This window comes from Bufo gargarizans, chromosome 3 (assembly GCF_014858855.1).
Source record: "Bufo gargarizans isolate SCDJY-AF-19 chromosome 3, ASM1485885v1, whole genome shotgun sequence".
Taxonomy (NCBI): Eukaryota; Metazoa; Chordata; class Amphibia; order Anura; family Bufonidae; genus Bufo; species Bufo gargarizans.
The window spans coordinates 278510284-278537083 of record NC_058082.1 but is presented as its reverse complement, the minus strand read 5'-3'; the positions used below and the strand labels follow the sequence as shown (position 1 = coordinate 278537083).

Here is a 26800-nt window from a genome sequence, read left to right as displayed (position 1 = left end):
TGGTTTGATCCTTGCTATGGGGCCCTTACTTCTCTATGTACGCCACTGATTCTTTGGATTTCAAAATCCACACTGCAGGTTTTTTCACACAGAAAAAAGCAAAAGTGTAAATGAGATTTATCTAACCTCATTTACTTTGCTGGTACCGTATGTGAATGTGTGCGGAAAAACCCTGCAAAATCTGTCTAAGCATATGTAAGAAAAGCTTAATCACTGCACAATTATTCTATGCAATTTCTAATATACAAATTATTTACTTCTGCACCATTTTGAAAGTGTTCCCTGCTGTCAGTGAATGGAAACTTTTTTTAAATAATCAGATTGAATACATATTCCCTTCAGTGGGAGCAGCACTACACAATGGAAGGAGCTATGTAGTTCTGGTGCCTACTTCCACTGCCAAAGATACTGCAGAACAGCTAAGCAGTGGAATTGCAGTGTGTCAGACCCCCCCCCACTGATCAGATATGGATGGCCTATCCTGAAGAAATGTGCTGCTCGGAGCACCAAGGGTTCTCCCCCCTCCCACTATGATTGACATGGCCGGACATACTCACTGCTCTAATGCCTGGTCCTGAAATGTCTAATGTGCTGGGTGCAGTGGAGATCTCTTGCAGTCATCTCTGCTCTGAGATCTTCACTGCAGGTAGGTTGCTAGTGTAACGCCCTGCTAGGGGGCATTACCACTCTTTTTGCCCCATCACTGTCTTTAATGGTGCATCCTGTATCATCGTGTGCATTTACCCCTAGGTCCTACTCCATGTGTAACTGTATTTGTAATCTGGTAATGGTTTAAGCGCAATGTGCCTGGTTCACCAGCAGATGGCGGCACTTCTGGCAGAGCTGTGTTAGCTAGAATAGAGCCCTTCTTCCATTCTAGCCCCCTCTCTAGAGAGGGAGGAGTTGAGTTTGTTTCAAGTCAGTCTAGCTTGTAAGGGGATGGCTATGTTCTAGCCAGCAGAGCACTGTCTGTTCTGCTGGGTATATAGGCCCAAGTTGAAAGCCTCAGAACCCAGAAGAAAAGGTTCCCTGGACCCAGATACATATGAAGACAAAGATAGAGTCAGACTACAGAAGATTAAGTTGCAGCAGAAAGCAAAAGACAAAGTTCCTATTTAAGCCAGCCAACATAGCAGGGCTGAAAGAGTTCAGATGTAGTAGAGCTAAGAGTGTTTGCCTCCCAGAACTTCATGCCAAAGCTTGCTGATAACCAAGATAAAGTTGGAAGAGTGTTCCTTGATGAAAGTTTATGCCAAGTAAAACTGTTAACTACTTCAATACAAGTCTGAACTTAATTTATTCAACCAGTACCTCGACTATTCACCCTATTATCACTGTTGCAGATGACCATGCTTGGGGTTCCGGATATCCAGGTAGGAGCACCATGACAAGTCGAAAAGCCACACCTGAAAGGGACACTATAGGCAACCCTTACACCTCTTTGGCATTCCTACACCTGGGTTCCAGCATGACCTTCTACATAGGGGGAGATAGTCCCTCGTTGCTGAAATGCAACTGGCGTCATGAAAACGTTAAAGACTCTCATAACACCGTAGGAGAGACCCCCTAGTGCGGGACAAGTCTGCTGCACTAGTACTGGAGATGGCACATGGTCAAGATTTTAGGGACAGGCATCAGAGCAGTGAGGATGCCTGGCCCTGCCAAGCTCACTAGGAGAGGAGTGGCAATGGGGAGAGGCAAAAGTGAACTGGTGCTTGCAGGGGCTGGGCCAGCCCCTCCTTGCTCTGAGCACCTCATTTGCATATAACAAAAAATAAGAATCGCTCTGCAACGGTAATACCAATTGCAGAGAGAATCACCTCTGATCACCTCTACTGTATATTCCATTACAATACTATATCATGGACTGCTTCTCCTGCACCATTGGTTTTCTTCGAGTACATTACACTCCACTAAGCATTTCTAGCCCCACCAGCTCCACTTCTGTTCAAACCTTTCTTCTGTATTGTGCTAAACAGCTTACCTGAGAGTCTTGCGGATCATATCGTCATCTGTGATCCCATAATAAGTTAATGTCTCATTCCACGTGGGATTTAGTGTATTTCTCAGTGTTTTTGTTCTTAGTTTATTTGCCTAAATAGAGACCAAAAAGAGTGGTTATAAAATAAACAGCGATAACAAGCTGCACTGAATATTTGACATTGTAGTACTTTCTTTCACATTACTTACAGATTTACTGTTATACATATCACTATTCCAGTCTTTAAGAAAAGGTGAAAATTTAATTTTCTGCCAGTTAGGTTTATGCAGCTCTGTGCTTCTATATTGTCATATTGGCTATTTCAGGTACTCAGACGAGATATATGTTTTTATATCTATGATGGTGGAAAAATCTTCCTCTATGTTAGTTAACCCCTTCGGGACTGTCCAGGAGAGCATTACTCACCTCATGGATCCTCTGCTGCCATTCTGGCACTTATTGGGTCTTTGCTGGTCTCCCTTTCCTTTTAGCTTGACTCACAGGAACTGGTAGAAGATGCCTGCCTAGCCAGTCACGGGTTGCAGTGTTTACTTGCGTCAGTAATTGGTTGAGCATGCATATCCAGGGATTTCCCAATAAGTACCAGAATGGGAGACTGGTATAATGGCCAGAAAGGCAATTCTGGTTCCAGTGAACTGAATATAGAGCTTAATGGTGTTGTCTCACTTCAGTAAATAGCATTTATCATGTAGAAGAAGTTAATACAAGGCGCTTACTATTGTACTGTGTTTATCCATATTGCCTCCTTTGCTAGCTAGATTCATTTTTCTATCACACCATACAGTGGCCAGGACCATGGGAGCACACATAGGCCAGTGCTTTTTTCTATATTGCGCAAGCATGGCCACAGGTGATGGATTGCACGGTGTTCATAACCATGGAAACAAGCAGTGTATAATGTGATAGAAAAATGATTCCAGCCAGAAAAGGAGGCAATATGGATAATAACAATACATTAGTAAGTGCCTTGTATTAACTTCCTCTACATAATAAATGCTATCTGTTGAAGTGACACAATCCCTTTAAGTTGAATCAGTAGAACCGCATGATTTGCTGCAGCAGTAATACAGTTCTAAAATACGCAAATATTTGGCAAAAGCTTTAAAGGGGTTTTGCCACCTCAGCAAATAGCATTTATTATGCAGAGAGAGTTTCCATGGTTAGGACCACCCTGCAGTAACATGGCTGTGCTTGTACACTACAGAAAAAAGTACCACCTTACGTGAGCTCCCACGGTCCCGGCCACTAGAGAGGTTGGCATTGTTTCTTATAGTGTGCATGCACGACCACCACTGATGGATTGCAGGGAGGTTGTAACTAGAGATGGCCTTGCGGTTCGCCCGAAAATATGGCGATATTCACGCCCGCCATATTCTTTTACATTGTAAAGAACTTTGATCCATGACACATCCATCAGGTGGTACAGGACAGCCAATTGAGACATTTCCGCACATGGACATACCGCCTGCCTTATAAATATACCTGATCTGGGCGCCATTTTACATTCATTCTTTTGCCAGTGTAGGGAGAGGTTGCTGTGTGGAGCAGTGATAGACTGTTAGGGACACTAAACACTAGCTAATATGGCCACAAAAGTCATTTTAAGGACTGGTATAGGTGTGCTATCGATAGGTGTGACATACTGAAGGGTGTAATATACTTATAATATACTTTCTATATAGTCTGCGGTTTTGCTGAGTTACCACATCTACACAGAGTGACAAACGCTATTTGAAACAATAATTTCTACTGGTGTGATTTACCAGTTGCCCAAAAAAAACTGATTAAAGCAGGGGTGTTATATACTGATAATATACTTTCTATATAGCGCATTTAGGTAGTGCAGCATTTGTCTGCGGTTTTGCTGCGTTACCGCATCTACACAGAGTGACAAACGCTATAGGAACAAATAATTTCTACTGGTGTGATTTACCAGTTGCTCCCCAAAAAAACTCATTGAAGCAGCGGTGTTATATACCAATAATATACTTTCTATATAGTGTATTTAGGTAGTGCAGCATTTGTCTGTGGTTTTGCTGTGTTACCGCTTCTACACAGAGTGACAAACCCTATGGGAACAAATAATTTCTACTGGTGTGATATACTAGTTGCCCCTAATTGCTACTAATTGCAACTGTTTTGATTAAAGATGAGCGAATCGAAGCTGATAAAGTCTAATTCGTTAGGATTTCAACACACCAATGCCTGATGCATCAGACTAGATCATTCATGGTGCCACACCAACATTTTGACAAAGAGACCTTTTCCTTCTGGCTATCTGCCTCAGCTACTATTCTGATGCTGTTACCCGCCTGATGCCAAACACCTGATGTCAAGTGCTCCTTCTTTCACCCACCATCTTCAGCGAGTACTAGTATTGCCACCTACCTCCACACTATGTCACCTTGCCACTCTGTGGCCTCCTGGTGCTGCCATGTCCACACTATGTCACAGTGCCACTCTGTTGTATCATGCTGCTGCTGCCATGTCCACACAATGTCACCTTGCCACTCTGGCCTCCTGATGCTGCCATCTCCACACTATGTAACCTGGCCTCGCTGGCCTCCCCATACTGCTGCCAACTACATACTCTGTGATTGTGCTACTCGGTGGCCTCCTCATACTGCTGCCACCTCCACACTGTCATTGTGCCACTCTATGGCGTCCTGATGCTGCCACTATCTTCAGACGTTGTCATTGGGCCACTGTGTGGTCTCCTTATGCTGCTTCCACCTCACCACTCTGTCATAGGGACACTCTGTGAACTTCTCATGCTGTTCACACCCTCCCCACTTCATGACTGAGCCACTATTTTGGCTTTCGGCCTGGATGACATCTTTTTTTATTTGACCTTTCTTCTGATCTGTCAGAAAGAAGGAAAAATAAGATGCACAACAGATCCTGGCTGTCTCTGTAGCAGCTGTAAGGCCATCAGAATTGGCTTATGATTTGGTAGACAAAAGCAGGAGTGGGTACCAAACACAGATGACATGCAAATATTCTATTCACGTGTCATGTCTGTTTTAATTCCACTCCTGTTTTTATTGGCATTAGCAATACTGAGCAAATGCTGACCGGGTGAAGGCGTATGCTCCAAAGACAGAATCCGTTTTTTGTGGGTTATTGTTCTGACGGATCAGAGGAAGGGCAAATTAATCAGTGAGGTCAAAACAAACTTACTGCTGACATCCTCTACACTCTATCAGGGGGGCTCTACTTGTATAGGTGTGTAATAGAACAGGTTCTGTAGACATCTATGTGGAATCAGCTGATGAGGGAGTAAACGGAGTGCACTTCTTCTTGACACTAACATCGACCTATAAGGCAGAGTTCATACTTGAGTTATTAGGCCAGTTTTGGCAAATTTAAGTATGCTTTCTTATAATTTTAATCAAGTTTTGGTTTAATAAAATCAAGACAATTTTAAAATATTTAATAAATGTAATAATAAAAATTAAATGTTGCGTAAGACAGAAGAGAATCGGACAGTCTTCTGTTTATTCAACGACGTGGTGTTGTGATGGAGAAAGCATTCAAAAATAATAATTACTCTCCACCTGGAGCCGAATCCTGTCAAGAATGATGCAAGTGCGGTATTGGCTGCTCATCCAGCAAGATACTTCCTGGGGAACCTGCCTGGCATGCTTTGGCCTCTACTAGCGACAGACAATGAGAAGAAGACAAAGCTTCAATATTGCTTGGAGCCCGGAAAAATTTCAAATGTAATTAAGATTCAAACCAACCAGGGCCCAGCCTCTTCGTCAGGGGTTCCCAGTCATTATGGAATAGAAAGGAGGACATCCTTATTATGTTTAATAAATTTAATAATAATACATTTTCTAATAAAAATTTATTTTTTCCTAACACAGGAGGAGGAGGACATCCTGTGGTGCACGGAGATGGAGATGGTCTTCGGATTCCCACACAGACGTCTCAGAAATGAACCGCGGCTCTCAAAACAGCTCCTGGGAACATCCCGATCATCCATCATCTACTGTATTCTCCCGACTTTATTTTGAAAGTCTGTAGAACCCATGTGTGGGACCCCCACACTGAAGATTGATCATGGAGACACCGAATGTTATAATATGTTTGGAATAAATTTCATAATAAAATGTTTAATAAATTTCATAATAACATTTTAAAAAAATCTTAGAAGAGAATCGGACAGTCTTCAGTTTATTCAACGACGTGGAGGGTGTTGCGATGGAGAAAGCATTCCAAAAAAACAAACCTGTTAAGATTGATGCAAGTGCGGTATTGGCTGCTCATCCAGCAAGATACTTCTGGGGGAATCTGCCTGCCATGCTTAGGCCTCTACTAGTGAGACAATGAGAAGAAGACAAAGCTTGTTCTTTTCTGTACATTGAATGAATAATTTTTGGGGCCTGTACTCCACTGGCCTGCAGTAAAATCGATATCTAATGACCGTCTAATATACCTCCAGCCACATAATCACTTGATGTTTTATGTTTTTTGTCTCGTGAATGCCCAATGTTTGGGGCCTGTACTCCCGTGGTCTAAAATAAAAATTTCAAGGCTCTAGCAGGGCACATTTTTGAGAGTTTCAATTTAAGACGCATGAAAATGGCCCCTGATAAAAATACATATTTTTTGTGGGAATTTTTGCCATTGATCCCCCTGTGGTATGTTACTGTCCATGTTGTGGGTTAATTTGTGCACTTCTTGTAAGTATTTGGTGGCTGAAAATATGAGCTAAAGGTTTCTCAGATTCGCCTGCCATTAAAGTACATGGGGCCCGCCGCGAACTTGTGGTTCGCGAACATTTGCTCGCGTTCACGCTATCGCATTTGCGAACCGTCCCTGCCGATGTTTGTCCATCACTAGTTGTAACCATGGAAATGAGCAGTGTATAATGTGATAGAAAAGTGAACCAAGCCAGTAAAGGAAGCAATATGGATAATCACAGAACATTAGTAAGTGACTTGTATCAACTTTCTCTACATAATAAATGTCACTTGCTGTAGTGAGACAGCCCTTTAACCTCGTTAGGACACATGATGTATCGGTACGGCATGTTGTCCCGGTACTTAAGGACACATGACATACTGGTACGTCATGTGTATTTCCGATCACCGTTGCCCAGCGGGCGGTGATCGGAACAAGGTGCCTGCTCAAATAGTTGAGCAGGCACCTTGGCTAAATGTGTGGGGGGTCCTGTGCCCCCCCCCGTGTCGGCGATTGCCGCAAACTGCAAGTCAATTCAGACCTGCGGTTTGCGGCTTTTCAATGGTGCATGGAAGGCAGGCGCATGAAAGGCAGCACAATGCCTAAGGAAGGCCTGGCGCTGCCTTCCGGTAACGAGCCTGGGAGATCCAGCCCCCTGGATCTCACAGGCCGGAAGCTGTATGAGTAATACACACAGTATTACTCATACAGCCAATGCATTCCAATACAGAAGTATTGGAATGCATTGTAAAGGATTAGACCCCCAAAAGTTGAAGTCCCAAAGTGGGACAAAAAATAAAGTAAAAAAAAGTTGAAAAAATAAAGTTTTCCCCCAAAAAATGTTCAAGTAAAAGTTTCAAGTAAAAATAAACAAAAACTGCATTTTCCCCATATAAAGTTAAAAAAAATTGGTAAAAAATAGGTGGGGGAAAACATAGGTGGGGGAAAACATATTAGGTATCGCCGCCTCCGTATCGACCGGCTCTATAAACATATCACATGACCGAACCCCTCAGATGAACACCGTAAAAAAATAAAAACTGTGCTAAATGAGCCATTCTTTTGTCACCCTACACCACAAAAAGTAAAACAGCAAGTGATCAAAAAGGCGTATGCCCACCAAAGTAGTACCAATCTAACCGTCACCTCATCCCGCAAAAAATGAGCCCCTACCTGAGACAATCGCCCAAAAAATAAAAAAACTATGGCTCCGAATATGGAGACACTAAAACATAATTTTTTTGGTTTTAAAAAAGCTGTTATTGTGTAAAACGTACATAAATAAAAAAAAGTTGACATATTAGGTATCGCCACACCCGTAATAATTTGTCTATATAAAAATAACACATGACCTAACCCCTCAGGTGAATGCCGTAAAAAAATAAAAATAAAAATGTAAAAAAAGCAATTTTTTTGTCACTTTATATCACAAAAAGTGTAATAGCAAGCAATCAAAAAGTCACAAGCACCCCAAAATAGTGCCAATCAAACCATCATCTCATGCCATAAAAATCATACCTTACCCAAGATAATTGCCCAAAAACTGAAAAAACTATGGCTCTCAGACTACGGAAACACAAAAACATGATATTTTTTTTTCAAGAATGAAATCAGTGTAAAACTTACATAAATAAAAAAAAGTATAAATATTAGGTATCACTGCGTCCATGACAACCTGGTCTATAAAAATACCACATGATTTAACCTGTCAGATGAATGTTGTAAATAGCAAAAAATAAAAACGGTGCCAAAAAAGCTATTTCTTGTTACCTTGCCTCACAAAAAGTGTAATATAGAGTGTGGCGAAACCAACCTCGCCACTGTGTTTTGGAGGGGGCTGTTTACCAGCCTCCTGCCCTGGGATTATGGTCCCTTAAGTTATTGGGTCTTAAGGCACTTGGGACGGAGCCCTCTGTCCCTGGATTGCATCCTTTGCCTTACTTGCTTGGATGAAGCACATGGTGAGAACAATAGATAGCGGCCATTTTAGCTCACAGACACTGTTCTGACTTTTCAACACGGTGCTATCTTGCCTGTATTTGGTGCACAGAGACATCATTCAGTAGTTTGAAACTACCAAACAGGGGACACATTTATTAGTGACTATTTTTGGTATAACTTGTATATTTTCAGTGTAACTTTATCTTCCAAACTACTGAACGGATGTGGGTGAATTTTGGACATGTGGTTCACCCAGATCCCCCGGTTCCGAGGATATATTGGTTATGGGGTTATTGCATGTTTTGGGGTTCCTGTGATATGTTTTATAAAATTGTATGTTATGTGAGGGCACCCAGATAGCTAATATTATTGTATTCGTGTATTCTGAGTGCCATTCACCTAATGATATGCACTCAGACTTGAGCTATCTGGGGATATGTTAAATGTCTGTGTTTGCTGTGGGGGTGTGCCATTGTGTGTTTAAATGGTGATATCTGTCCTGTTGTCTCCACATGTGTATTGGTGATCTCCCTTTTGTCCTGAGAGATAATTGGATTGTCTTCGGTCGTCTCCGGGACAGAGGGGAGGAAAGCATGATGCATTGTGGGGATATGTTGTATCTGTTCTGTATTTGCAAAACTGTAGTAAAAACCAGGCTGGGTGTGCCAGCACGTCAGACCACTGCTTGACCCTGATCACGGAGCCTTGTCTCGTCATTGGGGGGATTCCCTGTATGCTGTTGGAGACTGATTGCCAGGAGTGTAAGCTGACTGAATGCTTTTCCTGTTCGCCTGCTGACAGCTACTTGCGAGGTTCCAGTTTGGAGTGCTATTTTGTATCCAGTTCGGGAGGTTGGTGTTCTGCAGTAGCTGTGCCTGTCTCTCGGAAAGGGGCATATCGCCTGAACGGATCTTAACCCCTTGTCTGCCGAAACGGTGCCGTTCCGTTACATAGAGTAACCAAAAATCATATGTACCCTAAAATAGTACCAACAAAACTGCCACCCTATCCTGTAGTTTCTAAAATGGGGTCACTTTTTTAGAGTTTCTACTCTAGGGGTGCATCAGGGGGGCTTCAAATGGGACACGGTGTAAAAAAAAAACAGTCCAGCAAAATCTGCCTTCCAAAAATAGTGCGGCATTCCTTTCCTTCTGCGCCCTGCAGTGTGCCCGTACAGTGGTTTACGACCACATATGGGGTGTTTCTGTAAACTACAGAATCAGAGCCATAAATATTGAGTTTTGTTTGGCTGTTAACCCTTGCTTTGTAACTGGAAAACAATTATTAAAATGGAAAATCTGCCTAAAAAGTGAAATTTTGAAATTGTATCTCTATTTTCCATTAATTCTTGTGGAACACCTAAAGGGTTAACAAAGTTTGTAAAATCAGTTTTGAATACCTTGAAATAAAATGTCATTCACAAAATTATCCAAACAAGAAGTAGACATATGGGGAAGGTAAAGTAATAACTATTTTTGTAGGTATTACTGTGTATTATAGAAGTAGAGAAATTGAAACTTGGAAATTTGCTATTTTTTACAAATTTTGGGTAAATTTGGTATTAAAAGTTTTTAAAAAAAAAATTTGACTTAATTTTGCCAGTGTCATAAGGTACAATATGTGATGAAAAAACAATCTCAGAATTGCCTGGATAAGTCAAAGCGTTTTAAAGTTATCAGCACTTAAAATGACACTGGTCAGATTTGCAAAAAATGACCTGGTCCTTAAGGTGAAATAAGGCTGTGTCCTAAAGGGTTTAATACCACCCCCAGCCAACTATAAGTGACTGAGAGCTATGTACATATGTATACACACTTAGGCCTCATGCACACAAATGTATTTTCTGTTTGCATTTTTATGGATCAAATGCAGACCCATTCATTTCTATGGGGCCGCAAAAAAATATGGACAGCACACAAATGTTGTCTGCAAACTCTGCATCCATTTATCATGAAGAGAAAGTTAATACAAGTCACTTACTAATGTATTGTGATTGTCTATATTGCCTCCTTTGCTGGCTTGGTTCATTTATTAATCACATTATACACTGCTCCTTTCCATGGTTATGACCACCCTGCAATCCATCAGTGGTGCTTGTGCTTGCACACTATAAGAAACAATGCCAGCCTCTCTGGTGGCCGGGAACGTGGGAGCATCATGATGTGCACAATACATAATGAGATCAAAAAGTAACCTTCTTGAGGTGACACTGACATCTAAACGGGAGTTATGGACAGCTGAGCTTTCTGAACACCGGGCAGGGGACCAATCATAGCGGTCCCTGTCTTTGGATTGCTGCGATTGGTCAGTCAGATTTGACTGACCAATAGCAGCGTTCAGGAGCGCAGCATTCAGGAGCGCAGCTCTGATCTCCTCAGTGAGTGTTGAGGAGGTCGGGGCTGCGCTGCTGTGTTTACTGTGCCCCAATCACCCCCCCTTCAGGATGGCCGAGGGAGACCAAGTAATAATGAGATGGCCGACCCCCCACCCCTCCAACTATTCAGGATGGCTGAGCGGTAGTAGATTGTCATCTGTAACATACAGCTGACAATCTACTGTAACGGCCTACATCAGTGCTGGCACGGATGTCGGACGTTTAACCCCTTGCATGCTGCGGTCCATAGGGACCGCTGTATGGAAGAGGTTAACAGGGAGCCTTCTCCTTTCCCCCTTTCATCGGGCCACTGCTCTGCTGTGGCAGCATCACAATGTTTACTATGGAAATTGGACGCCATACACAGGCATGCCATGGTATGTAATGCTGACAGGGTCCTGCCAGAGGTAGTAGCCTAATCAGGCTTATTGTGAATGAAAATACACTGCAGTACACTATACGGTGTACTGCAGTGTATTGTAAAGCCATAAGACATACTGGATCTTCAAGAACCAAGTGGGTCTGAGTCAAAAAAGTGTAATTTTTTTTAAAAAAGGTAAAAAAAAAGTTACAAATTTTCTTTTCCCCATATACGCACATTTATAATTGGGTAAAAATGAAGAAAAGAAAATACCCTAAACATGTTTGGTATCGACGCATCTGTAACAACCAGATCTATAAAAATATCACATGACCTAACCCCTCAGGTGAACACCGTAAAAAATAAAAATAAAAGCAGTGCCAGAAAAGATTTTTTTTTGTCACCTACCATCACAAAAAGTGCAACACCAAACATTCAAAAGGGTGTATGCCCCCCCAAATAGTACCAATCAAACCGTCACCTCATCCCGCAATAAATGAGAACCTACCTAAGACAATAAATAAAAAAGCTATGGCTCAAACTATAGAGACACTGAAACATTATTATTTTTGTTTCAAAAATGCTATTATTGTGTAAATATTTAATAAAAAAGTATACAAATTAGGTATTGCCACATCCGCAATGACCTGCTCTATAAAAATATGACATGACCTAACCCCTCAGGTGAATAAATAATTAAAAACTGTGCCAAAACAACAAATTTTGGGTCACCTTGCCCCATAAAGTGTAATAATGAATTATCAAAAAAATCATATGTACCCAAAAATGGTACCAATAAAACTGCCAAATTATCCCTTTGTTTTCAAAATGCAGTCACTTTTTGATTGTTTCTACTGTAAGGGTGCATCTAGGGGGCTTCAAATGGTACATGGTGTCTAAAAACCAGTCCAGGAAAACCTGCCTTCCAAAAACCATGCGGCGCTCCTTTTCTTCTGTGCCCTGCCTTGTGCCCTTACGGCAGTTTACAACCGCACGTGGGGTGTTTCTGTAAACCGCTGAATCAGGGTAATAAATATTGAGTTTTGTTTGGCTGTTAACCCTCGATGTGTTGAAGAAAAAAATGGATTAAAATGGAAAATCTGCCAAAAAATGTAATCTCCATTTTCCTTTAATTCTTGTGGAACACCTAAATCATTAGTAAAATTGGTAAATATCAGTTTTGAGTAACTTGAGGGGTGTAGTTTCTACAGTAGGGTAATTTATGGGAGGTTTCTACTATGTAAGCCTTACAAAGTGACTTCAGACCCGAACTGGTCCTTAAAAAGTGGGTTTTGGAAAATTTCTTAAAACTTTAAGAATTGTTCCAAAATTCTAATCCTTCTAACGTCTTAAAGAAATAAAATTACATTTATTAAATGATGCCAAAATAAAGTGGACATATGGGGAATGTTAAGTAATAAATATGTTATGAGGTATCACTTTCTGTTTTAAAAGCAGAGAAATGTAAATTTTGAAAATTGCTAATTTTTCTAATTTTTATGTAAATTTGGAATTTTTCATAAATAAAGGTGAAATGTATTGACTCAAATGTGTAACGAGAAAACAATCTCAGAATGGCTTGGATAAGTAGAAGTGTTCCAAAGTTATTACCACATACAGTAAAGGGACACATGTTAGATTTTCAAAAATAAGCCTGGTCACGAAGGTGCAAAATGGCCCAGTCATTAAGGGGTTAAGAGTCACTTTTTATCTAGTTTCAGACTTTTATTGAAGAAACATGAAGCATTTTCCAATGTATACCTCCAGCAGAAGGCTCTGATGTATACCACTATATCGACATATAGCATTGACGTCTCTGGAGACTGAACTTTTTCTTCTCCAAATGGAGAAGTGCCCCTAAATTAATTAATTAATTAGTTAACATTCAAAGTAGCTAATAAATTTAACTTAAGTGACAGGAATAGTGAATAGTAAGGGCAAGATAAGTTAAGTAAATTTTTGAAATATATACAGCCTCACATCTTTTACTTGAACAAAAACAAAGGACTGATGTTCTACTTTTCCACCATGGTACATGAGAGATCAGCATCTTTATAATTATATTGTTAGTAATTAACTGTCCGTATAACGAGCAATAGAAATAACACTATTACAATGCATAGCAGGCCACTAGTTAAATATTGTAGCACTGGGCTGATCAGCAAGAAAGTGATGATGCTTAAGAATTAACATTCTATTTCCAACAACAACAAAAAACTCTAACCCTCAACTAAACTAAAATGTCAAACATGAATGGGGTCATTTATCAAATTGGTGTAAAGCAGAACTGGCTTAGTTGCCAATAGCAACCAATCAGAGTCCACCTTTCATTTTATTACAGCTCTCATGGAAAATAAAAGGTGGAATCTGATTGGGGCAACTAAGCCAGTTCTACTTTACACCAGTTTGATAAATGATCCCATAACTCTCCCTACATAGATATCAGTGGGCAAGTGCACACAACAATTGTTGGTCTGTCCACTTTCCACTCTTGAATGAAAATCACCAGAACATCTATATAGGCACATCTACAGCAGAAAATACTGTGAGGGTTTAGTTCAGAAGCTTAAAAATTATCAATCCAGCTTGGGGAAAAACTAAAGTAATGCATTCAATGTAAGAAATAAAGATGGCGGCTTCTTTCGGTACACTATGTCCAATGGACTCCTACCATGATTTGTACGCGTTGTTTCATTCACACTGAAGTATTTATTTTCCTACCAAAGATTGGAATTGTATACTAAGTTGTATCTATATTAGTGATGAGCAGCAGGGGCAATATTTGAATTTGCTATATTTCGTGAATATTTTGTAGAATATTCGTCATAGATTTGAGAATTCGAGATTATATTCTTGATTGTGAAAATCAGCAATGTACTATTTGCGCAATGCGCACGAAATACAGGCGTGGGTCACTTATGCTACATTTTTCATAACTCTTTCATAACTGCAATAAACTTTAGAAAATAGCTGCTGGGGAGGTTCTTATATAGTAAGGGGTAGGCAATTTTTCTATTGGTTGCTAGGGATGTTGCTAAGCTGTGACAAAGCCTTCTCATTTGCCTACAAGCTAGAAGAAGGGAGGGATGATCACCTGATGTGTACGGTGTTAAAAAAAAACTAAAATAACGGCATTATGAATATTTAGCGCTATATTCTAAATATTCGCAAATTCTCGAAATGCCGATATTTGCGATATTTTTTTAAATATTTTCGCTCAACACTAATCTATATACAGTATATATATATATATGAAGAAGCAATGATGCATAGTGAAGTAGCCAAGGGAAAGTATTGATTCATTATAAAGTTGTATCTGTCCAACAGAAAGCATGTGATTTTTTTCATGGTTGTTAAGTCATAAATTTAAAGGTTGTCCCATTTGGACACTTAGGGCAAACTCACCTCTGGGACAGACTTCTAGCTTAAGAACAGGGCCCAATTGTGCGCTGCTGGAAAAGGAGAGAGGCTATGCATGTGCGGCTCTCTCCATTCATTGCTATGGGACTTCAAAAAATAGCTGACCATGCTTACCTGGCTATTCTCAGAAGTCCCATAACAAAGAATGGAGAGAACTGGTTATGCACGGCCTGCTCTCCATTTCTGGCAGTGCACAATTGGGCCTCCTTCTTGACATAAGGGTTGGTCCAAGAGGTGGAACTCACACCATTTGGATATTTATGGTATATGCCATAAATTTTCAGATGGGAATAACCATTTAAGCATGCCCCCAACATCTGCCATCAAGGGACAGTATGGACATCCTAATACACATTGGATGATAGGCCTTTCTTGCCAAAATATGGACTTTTGGCCGATATTAATCTAATGTGCACGGGTATCATAAACCTTGTATTATGACAGAATAAAACTACATAACCAACATTTTAGGGCTGTTGAAGCTCTTGACACTTTCCATTTTGTTCTATTTACATTGACATTTGAGCTTTCAGGCTCAAGTTTTTGGGTTTCCCCTGACAGTAGAAATAGCACATCATGCACCAGATGGACCACATTATAAGTCAGTGAGATCCTTTAGGCGACATTGGGGTATGTTGTACAATGGACACGGCACAACATTTAAGGCTCAGATGTGAACATAGCTGTAAATGATTATTTCATCTTCTGAATCATAAAATATTTACGATCTGAGAAAAATAGAATCTATGGAGACAAATGCTTTCTTAACCCTGTGTATGGACTTTATCATTCACTGGAGCAGAAAGATTGTTGAACCACAGGCAAGTACCAGATGAATCCAGCTGAAGCTTTAATTAAATCGAAGCTGTAGAACTGTGGAGCAATTTCTACAGTACTTCAACTGCTTGAAGAGCCAGATAGCTAGCAGCACCAATACGTCTCACTTTAATGAGTTTTGATTAGATCAATAAATAAAAAGTTTTGTGCTGGGACTTGCACAGGAGGATATGAATCAGCACTTCACACTTCTAATACAAAAAGGTGTTTTTGGCAACCCGCAAAATCATAGTCCTTTGATGACTAGCAAGGCACTTTTCCACAGAGAGCCACTGCAGACTGTGAAGAATGTTTTTCATAAGAAAGGCGATTGAAGTTCATAAACAATTGAAATTCTGTACATTATAATTAAGTAATCATACAAATTTTGATTATAGTCAACTGTGGGTCACAAGGAACACAGGCATCATCTATTTCACAATAACAACCAAAATTTGACATTGTATATCCCTTATACCAGGCAGTTTACATGCTGACGTTGCAAGGTCAAAGTGCACAAAACATGCAGGGTATAGGACTGGAAAAATGCTGGGACTATCCTTATTAATAGGGCCCATGTACACTATCCTTATACGGGTACCTTGATGACTATATTCGCAGTGTCACGAGTCACGCTAAAGTCTCAGTGTAGCCTAGCTGATTACTAATAACTATGTATTTTCAGGGAACAGTGTGGGTAATTTATTAAGGCTGGTCACCAGTTTTCTGGAGTACAAAAGTCGCAACTATTTTAGCAAACTGCAATTAGCAGATTTAGCAATTTTTTTTTACTTTCTCCAGTAATCTTGACAATTTGTTTTTAAAAGTGGGTGGAGCTTAATGAAGGGCAGGGCCACTGTGGCACAACATACACAGTATACTACATTTTTCCCAATTTTTCTGTAGGTTTCAGTCCTCAGGATAGATCATCAGTATCTGATCGGTGGGTGTCCGACACTCGGGACCCCCCAGTCAGCTGTTTGAGAAGGAACCGGCGCTCCTGTAAGCATGGCGGCCTTCTCTGTGCTCATCAAGCACAGCACAATACATTGTATAGGTTTTTAGCTGCTTGGTATCGCACTCAGCCCCATTAACTTCTATGTGCTTTACCACGCATAATGTACAGCGCTGCGTTTGGTAATCATGGAGAAGACCACGGTGCTCACAGGAGCATTGGTGCCTTCTCCAACAGCTGATCAGCGAGGGTACCGGATGTCAGACCCCCACCGATCAGATACTGATGACGAAGGCCTCATGCACACGACCGTTGTTTTGGTCCGCATCCGAGCCGCAGTATTTGCGGCTTGGATGTGGACCTATTCACTTCAATGGGGCTGCAAAAGATGCGGTCCGCAAAAAATAAAAATAACCTGTCCTATTCTTGTCTGTTTTGCGGACAAGAATAGGAAGTTATATTAATGGCTGTCCGCGCCGTTCCAAAAATTGCGGAATGCACAAGGACGCCATCAGTGTTTTGCACAACGGTCATGTGCATGAGGCCTTATCCTGAGGATAAGTCATCAGTATGAAAATTTTAGAAAACCCCTTTAAACATGATGCATGCTTTGATCATTTAGATGCATTTTATAAATTACTGATACAGGGATGCTACAAATGTTCTATTCCAGTTTGAGTTTAGTTATGTATATATGTTTTTTTTTGTCAAATTTACCCTTTACAACCTGCTTTTTAAATATCTTGCTTAGGCCTCATGCACACAATGGTATGAAGTCAGTGTGCATTTCGTATTTTGCGGAACGGAACAGCTGGCCCAATAATAGGACATGTTAAATTTTTTTGCGGAACGGAAATACGGAAATACGGAAACTGAATGCACACAAAGTACCTTACTTTTTTTTTTTGTGGACCCATTGAAATGAATGGCTCCGTATACTGTCAGCAAAAAAAACGGAATGGACACTGAATGAAAATACATTTGTCTGCATGAGGCCTTAAGGACATTTTATCTCAGAAACATTCTTAAGCAATTATCCAAGATAAAGATCTAATCACTGTTAAATATACATTAGGGTCATGCCATAGCCCAATGGAAAAGTCTGGAGAAATAAAAGATGGTTTAAAATTAATGAATGTGAATAGCAAAATTTATACTGGTTTGGGGTTATTCAAAATGCTTTTTTTAAGATAACTTTGAAGTTCTCCAATTTTGTCTTCCACATGTAAAGCTGGAATATATAACAAGCTGCAGCTTCCACTTGCTATTTTCAGAAAAAAAGTTCATAATTTTTAATGAATAGGGGGATGAAAAAGCCTCTATATAAAAAAAACTTCCCAAACTGACAATAAACTATCCTATTCAGGTTAATTAGTGCACAGTTCAAAAAAACATTCTTTGCAACTTCTAAATAATTAGTAGCAAAAACTTGCTAAGAACACGAATAATGCAATGTATTCATAGTGCTTTCATTAGTTACCTGGAGATATTCTATCAGTAAAATTCATAATTGTATGAGTCATCTCCTTTGTGGCTGCCCTGCTGTTCCCTGGTCACCAGCACATTTCCTAGCCAGACCAACCCACCAATAATCGGTCACCAGCACATTCCTTGGCTACCAGGGGTGGTCTGGCCATAGACCCTACAGGGTACACTTCATGGTGGGACAATGCTGGAGGGGCTACTTGAGCCCTTCTCACTGCCACTAGCTATGGTAAGTAATGATCTGACATTCTCCTCCTGACTCCTGAGTTTAACTGTATTGCCATCCTAAGGCAACTAGAGTAGGAGCACAGAATATTGTAGCTGGCACTGCCCACCACAAATGGGTGTTTTTTCTGGTTTGTTGTGTGTTTTTTTTGTGCTGGATTTTGTGACACACTATGGTATTTGGCTTGCTGGCCTGCTGGGGTAATATAATATTTTCCAGTGCCACTTTTAGTTCCCAATCTATCCCAGGCCACAACACCACACTATTTATCGGTGACCAGCACATTCCTTGGCCGCATTTAAGGCTGTACTAGACAGCCCGATTTAACAGGCAATCGTCTGGAAGGAAAGGTTCCTTCCTGGCAATCGCCTGCTCGCTAGCTGAGACCACTGCTATTACATGCAGCGATCACCTCCTCAGTATAGGGAACGATTGTTATACCACTGCTCTTCCCTATACTGAATCATTGTTTGCAAGCAGCAGATTGTTATTAGACACCAATAGAGATGAGCGAATCGAAGCTGACAAAGTGAAATTCGATCTGAATTTCAGGAAAAATTCGATTTGCACCAAAGCTGAATTTCCTCGCGCTTCGTGGTAATCAATCACATTTTTTCCTAAAATGGCTGCTGCACATGTTAGGACATGGAGAAAGGAACTCTGGGAAGGCAGGATCACCCATAATGCAACGCATGCAGCCAATAAGTAGCCAGCCAGTCCTGTGATGTCGCAGCCCTATAAATAGCTGCAGCCATCTTAGATTCTGACATTTACCAGTGTACTTAATGCATGGAGAGACATCAGCAGGTGCTAGGGACAGTGTTAAAAAAATCTAAAAATTTCCATTATACAGCTCTGTCATTCCAGCAAACTGTTCTTGCTATTGGGGTGCAACTGCTGTTTGATACAGCCATTAAAGACTTGATTGTGGTGAAAAAACAATTTATAAGTGCAGGGAAAGGATAGGGAAGAATCATTTCACAGCAATTATGTAGAACAGGGTTCCGTAGGGGAGGTTACAGACTGGGTAATAGGAACAATCCTGTTACCCCTTGCTGCACTGACTGGAGATTCAAATTGCCATTATACAGCTCTGTCATTGCGGCAAACCGTTCTTGTTATTGGTGTGAAAGTGCTGTTTGATACAGCCATTAACAGGGTTTATTAGAAGGAAATATTTCTACAGTATGTCTTATTTGCCCTTCTGCAGTGCAGTTATATGTTGTAAAGCCCTTTTTGCCATGTATTAGTGGCAAAAGAAAAATATATTTGCCCTTGTGTGGTGCAGTGATATATTCTACAGCCCTATTTGCTGTGTATTAGTGGCAAAATAAAAATATATTCGCCGTCCAGCGTTGCACTTATCTGTTGAAAAGCGTTTAGTGTAGTGCAAAAGTAGAAAAAAAATAGGGCCTAATTGCTGTTCAGCTGTGCAGTGATATATTTTACAGCCCTGTTTGCCATGTATTAGTGGCGAAATAAAAATATATTCGCCGTTCAGCGTTGCACTTATCTGTTGAAAAGCCTTTTGTGTAGTGTAAAAGTAGAAAAAAATATGGCCTAATTACCGTTCAGTGGTGCAGTGATATATTCTACAGCCCTGTTTGCCGTGTATTAGTGGCGAAATAAAAAAAATTTTGCCGTCCAGCTTTGCACTTATCTGTTGAAAAGCCTTTTGTGTTGCGTAAAAGTAGAAAAAAATGAGGGCCTAATTGCCATTCAGTGGTGCAGTTATATATTCTACAGCCCTGTTTGCCGTGTATTAGTGGCGAAATAAAAATATATTTAACTTCCAGCTTTGCACTTATCTGCGGAAAAAACCTTTTGTGTAGTGTAAAAGTAGAAAAAAATTAGGGCCTAATTGCCATCCACCGGTACAGTGATATATTCTACAGCCCTGTTTTCCGCATATTAATGGCGAAATAATAATATATTTGCCGTTCAGCGTTGCACTTATCTGTTGAAAAGCCTTTTGTGTAGTGAAAAAGTAGAAAAAATTAGGGCCTAATTACTGTTCAGCGGTGCAGTGATATATTCTACAGCCCTGTTTGCCGTGTATTAGTGGCGAAATAAAAATATATTTAACTTCCAGCTTTGCACTTATCTGCAGAAAAAACCTTTTGTGTAGTGTAAAAGTAGAAACAAATTAGGGCCTAATTACTGTTCAGCGGTGCAGTGATATATTCTACAGCCCTGTTTGCCGTGTATTAGTGGCGAAATAAAAATATATTTGCCGTTCAGCGTTGCACTTATCTGTTGAAAAGCACCTTTTGTGTAGTGTAAAAGTAGAAAAAAGTATGGCCTAATTACCATTCAGTGGTGCAGTGATATATTCTACAGCCCTGTTTGCCACGTATTAGTGGCGAAATAAAAATATATTTGCCGTTTAGCATTGCACTTATCTGTTGAAAATCCTTTTGTGTAGTGTAAAAGTAGAAAAAATTACAGCCTAATTACCGTTTACCAGTGCAGTGATATATTCTACAGTCCTGTTTGCCATGCATTAGTGGCGAAATAAAAATATATTTGCCGTTCAGCGTTGCACTTATCTGTTGAAAAGCCTTTTGTGTAGTGAAAAAGTAGAAAAAATTAGGGCCTAATTACTGTTCAGCGGTGCAGTGATATATTCTACAGCCCTGTTTGCCGTGTATTAGTGGCGAAATAAAAATATATTTGCCATCCAGCTATGCACTTATCTGTGGAAAAAACCTTTTGTGTAGTGTAAAAGTAGAAAAAAATTTGTGCCTAATTGCCGTTCACCGGTGCAGTTATATATTCTACAGCCCTGTTTGCTGCGTATAAGTGGCGAAATAAAAATATATTTGTCGTTCAGCGTTGCACTTTTCTGTTGAAAAGCCTTTTGTGTAGTGTAAAAGTAGAAAAAAGTATGGCCTAATTACCATTCAGTGGTGCAGTGATATATTCTACAGCCCTGTTTGCCACCTATTAGTGGCAAAATAAAAATATATTCGCTGTTCAGCGTTGCACTTATCTGTTGAAAAGCCTTTTGTGTAGTGTAAAAGTAGAAAAAAATATGGCCTAATTACCGTTCAGTGGTGCAGTGATATATTCTACAGCCCTGTTTGCCGTGTATTAGTGGCAAAATAAAAATATATTTGCCGTCCAGCTTTGCACTAATCTGTTGAAAAGCCTTTTGTGTTGCGTAAAAGTAGAAAAATGAGGGCCTAATTGCCATTCATTGGAGCAGTTATAAATTCTACAGCCCTGTTTGCCGTGTATTAGTGGCGAAATAAAAATATATTTAACTTTCAGCTTTGCACTTATCTGCGGAAAAAACCTTTTGTGTAGTGTAAAAGTAGAAAAAAATTAGGGCCTAATTGCCGTTCACCGGTACAGTGATATATTCTACAGCCCTGTTTTCCGCGTATTAATGGCGAAATAATAATATATTTGCCGTTCAGCGTTGCACTTATCTGTTGAAAAGCCTTTTGTGTAGTGAAAAAGTAGAAAAAATTAGGGCCTAATTACTGTTCAGCGGTGCAGTGATATATTCTACAGCCCTGTTTGCCGTGTATTAGTGGCGAAATAAAAATATATTTGCCGTCCAGCTATGCACTTATCTGTGGAAAAAAACTTTTGTGTAGTGTAAAAGTAGAAAAAAATTTGTGCCTAATTGCCGTTCACCGGTGCAGTGATATATTCTACAGCCCTGTTTGCTGCGTATAAGTGGCGAAATAAAAATATATTTGTCGTTCAGCATTGCACTTTTCTGTTGAAAAGCCTTTTGTGTAGTGTAAAAGTAGAAAAAAGTATGGCCTAATTACCATTCAGTGGTGCAGTGATATATTCTACAGCCCTGTTTGCCGTGTATTAGTGGCAAAATAAAAATATATTTGCCGTCCAGCTTTGCACTAATCTGTTGAAAAGCCTTTTGTGTTGCGTAAAAGTAGAAAAATTAGTGCCTAATTGCCGTTCACCGGTGCAGTTATATATTCTACAGCCCTGTTTGCTGCGTATAAGTGGCGAAATAAAAATATATTTGTCGTTCAGCGTTGCACTTTTCTGTTGAAAAGCCTTTTGTGTAGTGTAAAAGTAGAAAAAAGTATGGCCTAATTACCATTCAGTGGTGCAGTGATATATTCTACAGCCCTGTTTGCCACCTATTAGTGGCAAAATAAAAATATATTCGCTGTTCAGCGTTGCACTTATCTGTTGAAAAGCCTTTTGTGTAGTGTAAAAGTAGAAAAAAATATGGCCTAATTACCGTTCAGTGGTGCAGTGATATATTCTACAGCCCTGTTTGCCGTGTATTAGTGGCAAAATAAAAATATATTTGCCGTCCAGCTTTGCACTAATCTGTTGAAAAGCCTTTTGTGTTGCGTAAAAGTAGAAAAATGAGGGCCTAATTGCCATTCATTGGAGCAGTTATAAATTCTACAGCCCTGTTTGCCGTGTATTAGTGGCGAAATAAAAATATATTTAACTTCCAGCTTTGCACTTATCTGCGGAAAAAACCTTTTGTGTAGTGTAAAAGTAGAAAAAAATTAGGGCCTAATTGCCGTTCACCGGTACAGTGATATATTCTACAGCCCTGTTTTCCGCGTATTAATGGCGAAATAATAATATATTTGCCGTTCAGCGTTGCACTTATCTGTTGAAAAGCCTTTTGTGTAGTGAAAAAGTAGAAAAAATTAGGGCCTAATTACTGTTCAGCGGTGCAGTGATATATTCTACAGCCCTGTTTGCCGTGTATTAGTGGCGAAATAAAAATATATTTGCCGTCCAGCTATGCACTTATCTGTGGAAAAAAACTTTTGTGTAGTGTAAAAGTAGAAAAAAAATTGTGCCTAATTGCCGTTCACCGGTGCAGTGATATATTCTACAGCCCTGTTTGCTGCGTATAAGTGGCGAAATAAAAATATATTTGTCGTTCAGCATTGCACTTTTCTGTTGAAAAGCCTTTTGTGTAGTGTAAAAGTAGAAAAAAGTATGGCCTAATTACCATTCAGTGGTGCAGTGATATATTCTACAGCCCTGTTTGCCACGTATTAGTGGCGAAATAAAAATATATTTGCCGTTTAGCATTGCACTTTTCTGTTGAAAAGCCTTTTGTGTAGTGTAAAAGTAGAAAAAAGTATGGCCTAATTACCATTCAGTGGTGCAGTGATATATTCTACAGCCCTGTTTGCCACGTATTAGTGGCGAAATAAAAATATATTTGCCGTTTAGCATTGCACTTATCTGTTGAAAATCCGTTTGTGTAGTGTAAAAGTAGAAAAAATTACAGCCTAATTACCGTTTACCAGTGCAGTGATATATTCTACAGTCCTGTTTGCCATGCATTAGTGGCGAAATAAAAATATATTTGCCGTTCAGCGTTGCACTTATCTGTTGAAAAGCCTTTTGTGTAGTGAAAAAGTAGAAAAAATTAGGGCCTAATTACTGTTCAGCGGTGCAGTGATATATTCTACAGCCCTGTTTGCCGTGTATTAGTGGCGAAATAAAAATATATTTGCCGTCCAGCTATGCACTTATCTGTGGAAAAAACCTTTTGTGTAGTGTAAAAGTAGAAAAAAATTAGTGCCTAATTGCTGTTCACCGGTGCAGTTATATATTCTACAGCCCTGTTTGCTGCGTATAAGTGGCGAAATAAAAATATATTTGTCGTTCAGCGTTGCACTTTTCTGTTGAAAAGCCTTTTGTGTAGTGTAAAAGTAGAAAAAAGTATGGCCTAATTACCATTCAGTGGTGCAGTGATATATTCTACAGCCCTGTTTGCCACCTATTAGTGGCAAAATAAAAATATATTCGCTGTTCAGCGTTGCACTTATCTGTTGAAAAGCCTTTTGTGTAGTGTAAAAGTAGAAAAAAATATGGCCTAATTACCGTTCAGTGGTGCAGTGATATATTCTACAGCCCTGTTTGCCGTGTATTAGTGGCAAAATAAAAATATATTTGCCGTCCAGCTTTGCACTAATCTGTTGAAAAGCCTTTTGTGTTGCGTAAAAGTAGAAAAATGAGGGCCTAATTGCCATTCATTGGAGCAGTTATAAATTCTACAGCCCTGTTTGCCGTGTATTAGTGGCGAAATAAAAATATATTTAACTTCCAGCTTTGCACTTATCTGCGGAAAAAACCTTTTGTGTAGTGTAAAAGTAGAAAAAAATTAGGGCCTAATTGCCGTTCACCGGTACAGTGATATATTCTACAGCCCTGTTTTCCGCGTATTAATGGCGAAATAATAATATATTTGCCGTTCAGCGTTGCACTTATCTGTTGAAAAGCCTTTTGTGTAGTGAAAAAGTAGAAAAAATTAGGGCCTAATTACTGTTCAGCGGTGCAGTGATATATTCTACAGCCCTGTTTGCCGTGTATTAGTGGCGAAATAAAAATATATTTGCCGTCCAGCTATGCACTTATCTGTGGAAAAAAACTTTTGTGTAGTGTAAAAGTAGAAAAAAAATTGTGCCTAATTGCCGTTCACCGGTGCAGTGATATATTCTACAGCCCTGTTTGCTGCGTATAAGTGGCGAAATAAAAATATATTTGTCGTTCAGCATTGCACTTTTCTGTTGAAAAGCCTTTTGTGTAGTGTAAAAGTAGAAAAAAGTATGGCCTAATTACCATTCAGTGGTGCAGTGATATATTCTACAGCCCTGTTTGCCACGTATTAGTGGCGAAATAAAAATATATTTGCCGTTTAGCATTGCACTTTTCTGTTGAAAAGCCTTTTGTGTAGTGTAAAAGTAGAAAAAAATATGGCCTAATTACCGTTCAGTGGTGCAGTGATATATTCTACAGCCCTGTTTGCCGTGTATTAGTGGCAAAATAAAAATATATTTGCCGTCCAGCTTTGCACTAATCTGTTGAAAAGCCTTTTGTGTTGCGTAAAAGTAGAAAAATTAGTGCCTAATTGCCGTTCACCGGTGCAGTTATATATTCTACAGCCCTGTTTGCTGCGTATAAGTGGCGAAATAAAAATATATTTGTCGTTCAGCGTTGCACTTTTCTGTTGAAAAGCCTTTTGTGTAGTGTAAAAGTAGAAAAAAGTATGGCCTAATTACCATTCAGTGGTGCAGTGATATATTCTACAGCCCTGTTTGCCACCTATTAGTGGCAAAATAAAAATATATTCGCTGTTCAGCGTTGCACTTATCTGTTGAAAAGCCTTTTGTGTAGTGTAAAAGTAGAAAAAAATATGGCCTAATTACCGTTCAGTGGTGCAGTGATATATTCTACAGCCCTGTTTGCCGTGTATTAGTGGCAAAATAAAAATATATTTGCCGTCCAGCTTTGCACTAATCTGTTGAAAAGCCTTTTGTGTTGCGTAAAAGTAGAAAAATGAGGGCCTAATTGCCATTCATTGGAGCAGTTATAAATTCTACAGCCCTGTTTGCCGTGTATTAGTGGCGAAATAAAAATATATTTAACTTCCAGCTTTGCACTTATCTGCGGAAAAAACCTTTTGTGTAGTGTAAAAGTAGAAAAAAATTAGGGCCTAATTGCCGTTCACCGGTACAGTGATATATTCTACAGCCCTGTTTTCCGCGTATTAATGGCGAAATAATAATATATTTGCCGTTCAGCGTTGCACTTATCTGTTGAAAAGCCTTTTGTGTAGTGAAAAAGTAGAAAAAATTAGGGCCTAATTACTGTTCAGCGGTGCAGTGATATATTCTACAGCCCTGTTTGCCGTGTATTAGTGGCGAAATAAAAATATATTTGCCGTCCAGCTATGCACTTATCTGTGGAAAAAAACTTTTGTGTAGTGTAAAAGTAGAAAAAAAATTGTGCCTAATTGCCGTTCACCGGTGCAGTGATATATTCTACAGCCCTGTTTGCTGCGTATAAGTGGCGAAATAAAAATATATTTGTCGTTCAGCATTGCACTTTTCTGTTGAAAAGCCTTTTGTGTAGTGTAAAAGTAGAAAAAAGTATGGCCTAATTACCATTCAGTGGTGCAGTGATATATTCTACAGCCCTGTTTGCCACGTATTAGTGGCGAAATAAAAATATATTTGCCGTTTAGCATTGCACTTTTCTGTTGAAAAGCCTTTTGTGTAGTGTAAAAGTAGAAAAAAGTATGGCCTAATTACCATTCAGTGGTGCAGTGATATATTCTACAGCCCTGTTTGCCACGTATTAGTGGCGAAATAAAAATATATTTGCCGTTTAGCATTGCACTTTTCTGTTGAAAAGCCTTTTGTGTAGTGTAAAAGTAGAAAAAAGTATGGCCTAATTACCATTCAGTGGTGCAGTGATATATTCTACAGCCCTGTTTGCCGTGTATTAATGGCGAAATAAAAATATATTTGCCGTCCAGCTATGCACTTATCTGTGGAAAAAACCTTTTGTATAGTGTAAAAGTAGAAAAAAATTTGTGCCTAATTGCCGTTCACCGGTGCAGTGATATATTCTACAGCCCTGTTTGCTGCGTATAAGTGGCGAAATAAAAATATATTTGTCGTTCAGCGTTGCACTTTTCTGTTGAAAAGCCTTTTGTGTAGTGTAAAAGTAGAAAAAAATAGGGCCTAATTGCCTTTCAGCGGTGCAGTTATATATTCTACAGC

The 26800-nt window shown here is 39.6% G+C and overlaps 1 protein-coding gene across 1 annotated transcript in view; it reads right to left on the bottom strand.

The window, feature by feature from the left end:
- Positions 1-26800, bottom strand: part of DOC2B (double C2 domain beta) — an 895105-nt gene that overhangs the window by 408377 nt on the left and 459928 nt on the right. The window contains exon 4 of the mRNA XM_044285947.1: positions 1985-2094. Coding sequence (XP_044141882.1) covers positions 1985-2094 — 110 coding nt within the window. The remainder of the gene's footprint in view (positions 1-1984; positions 2095-26800) is intronic.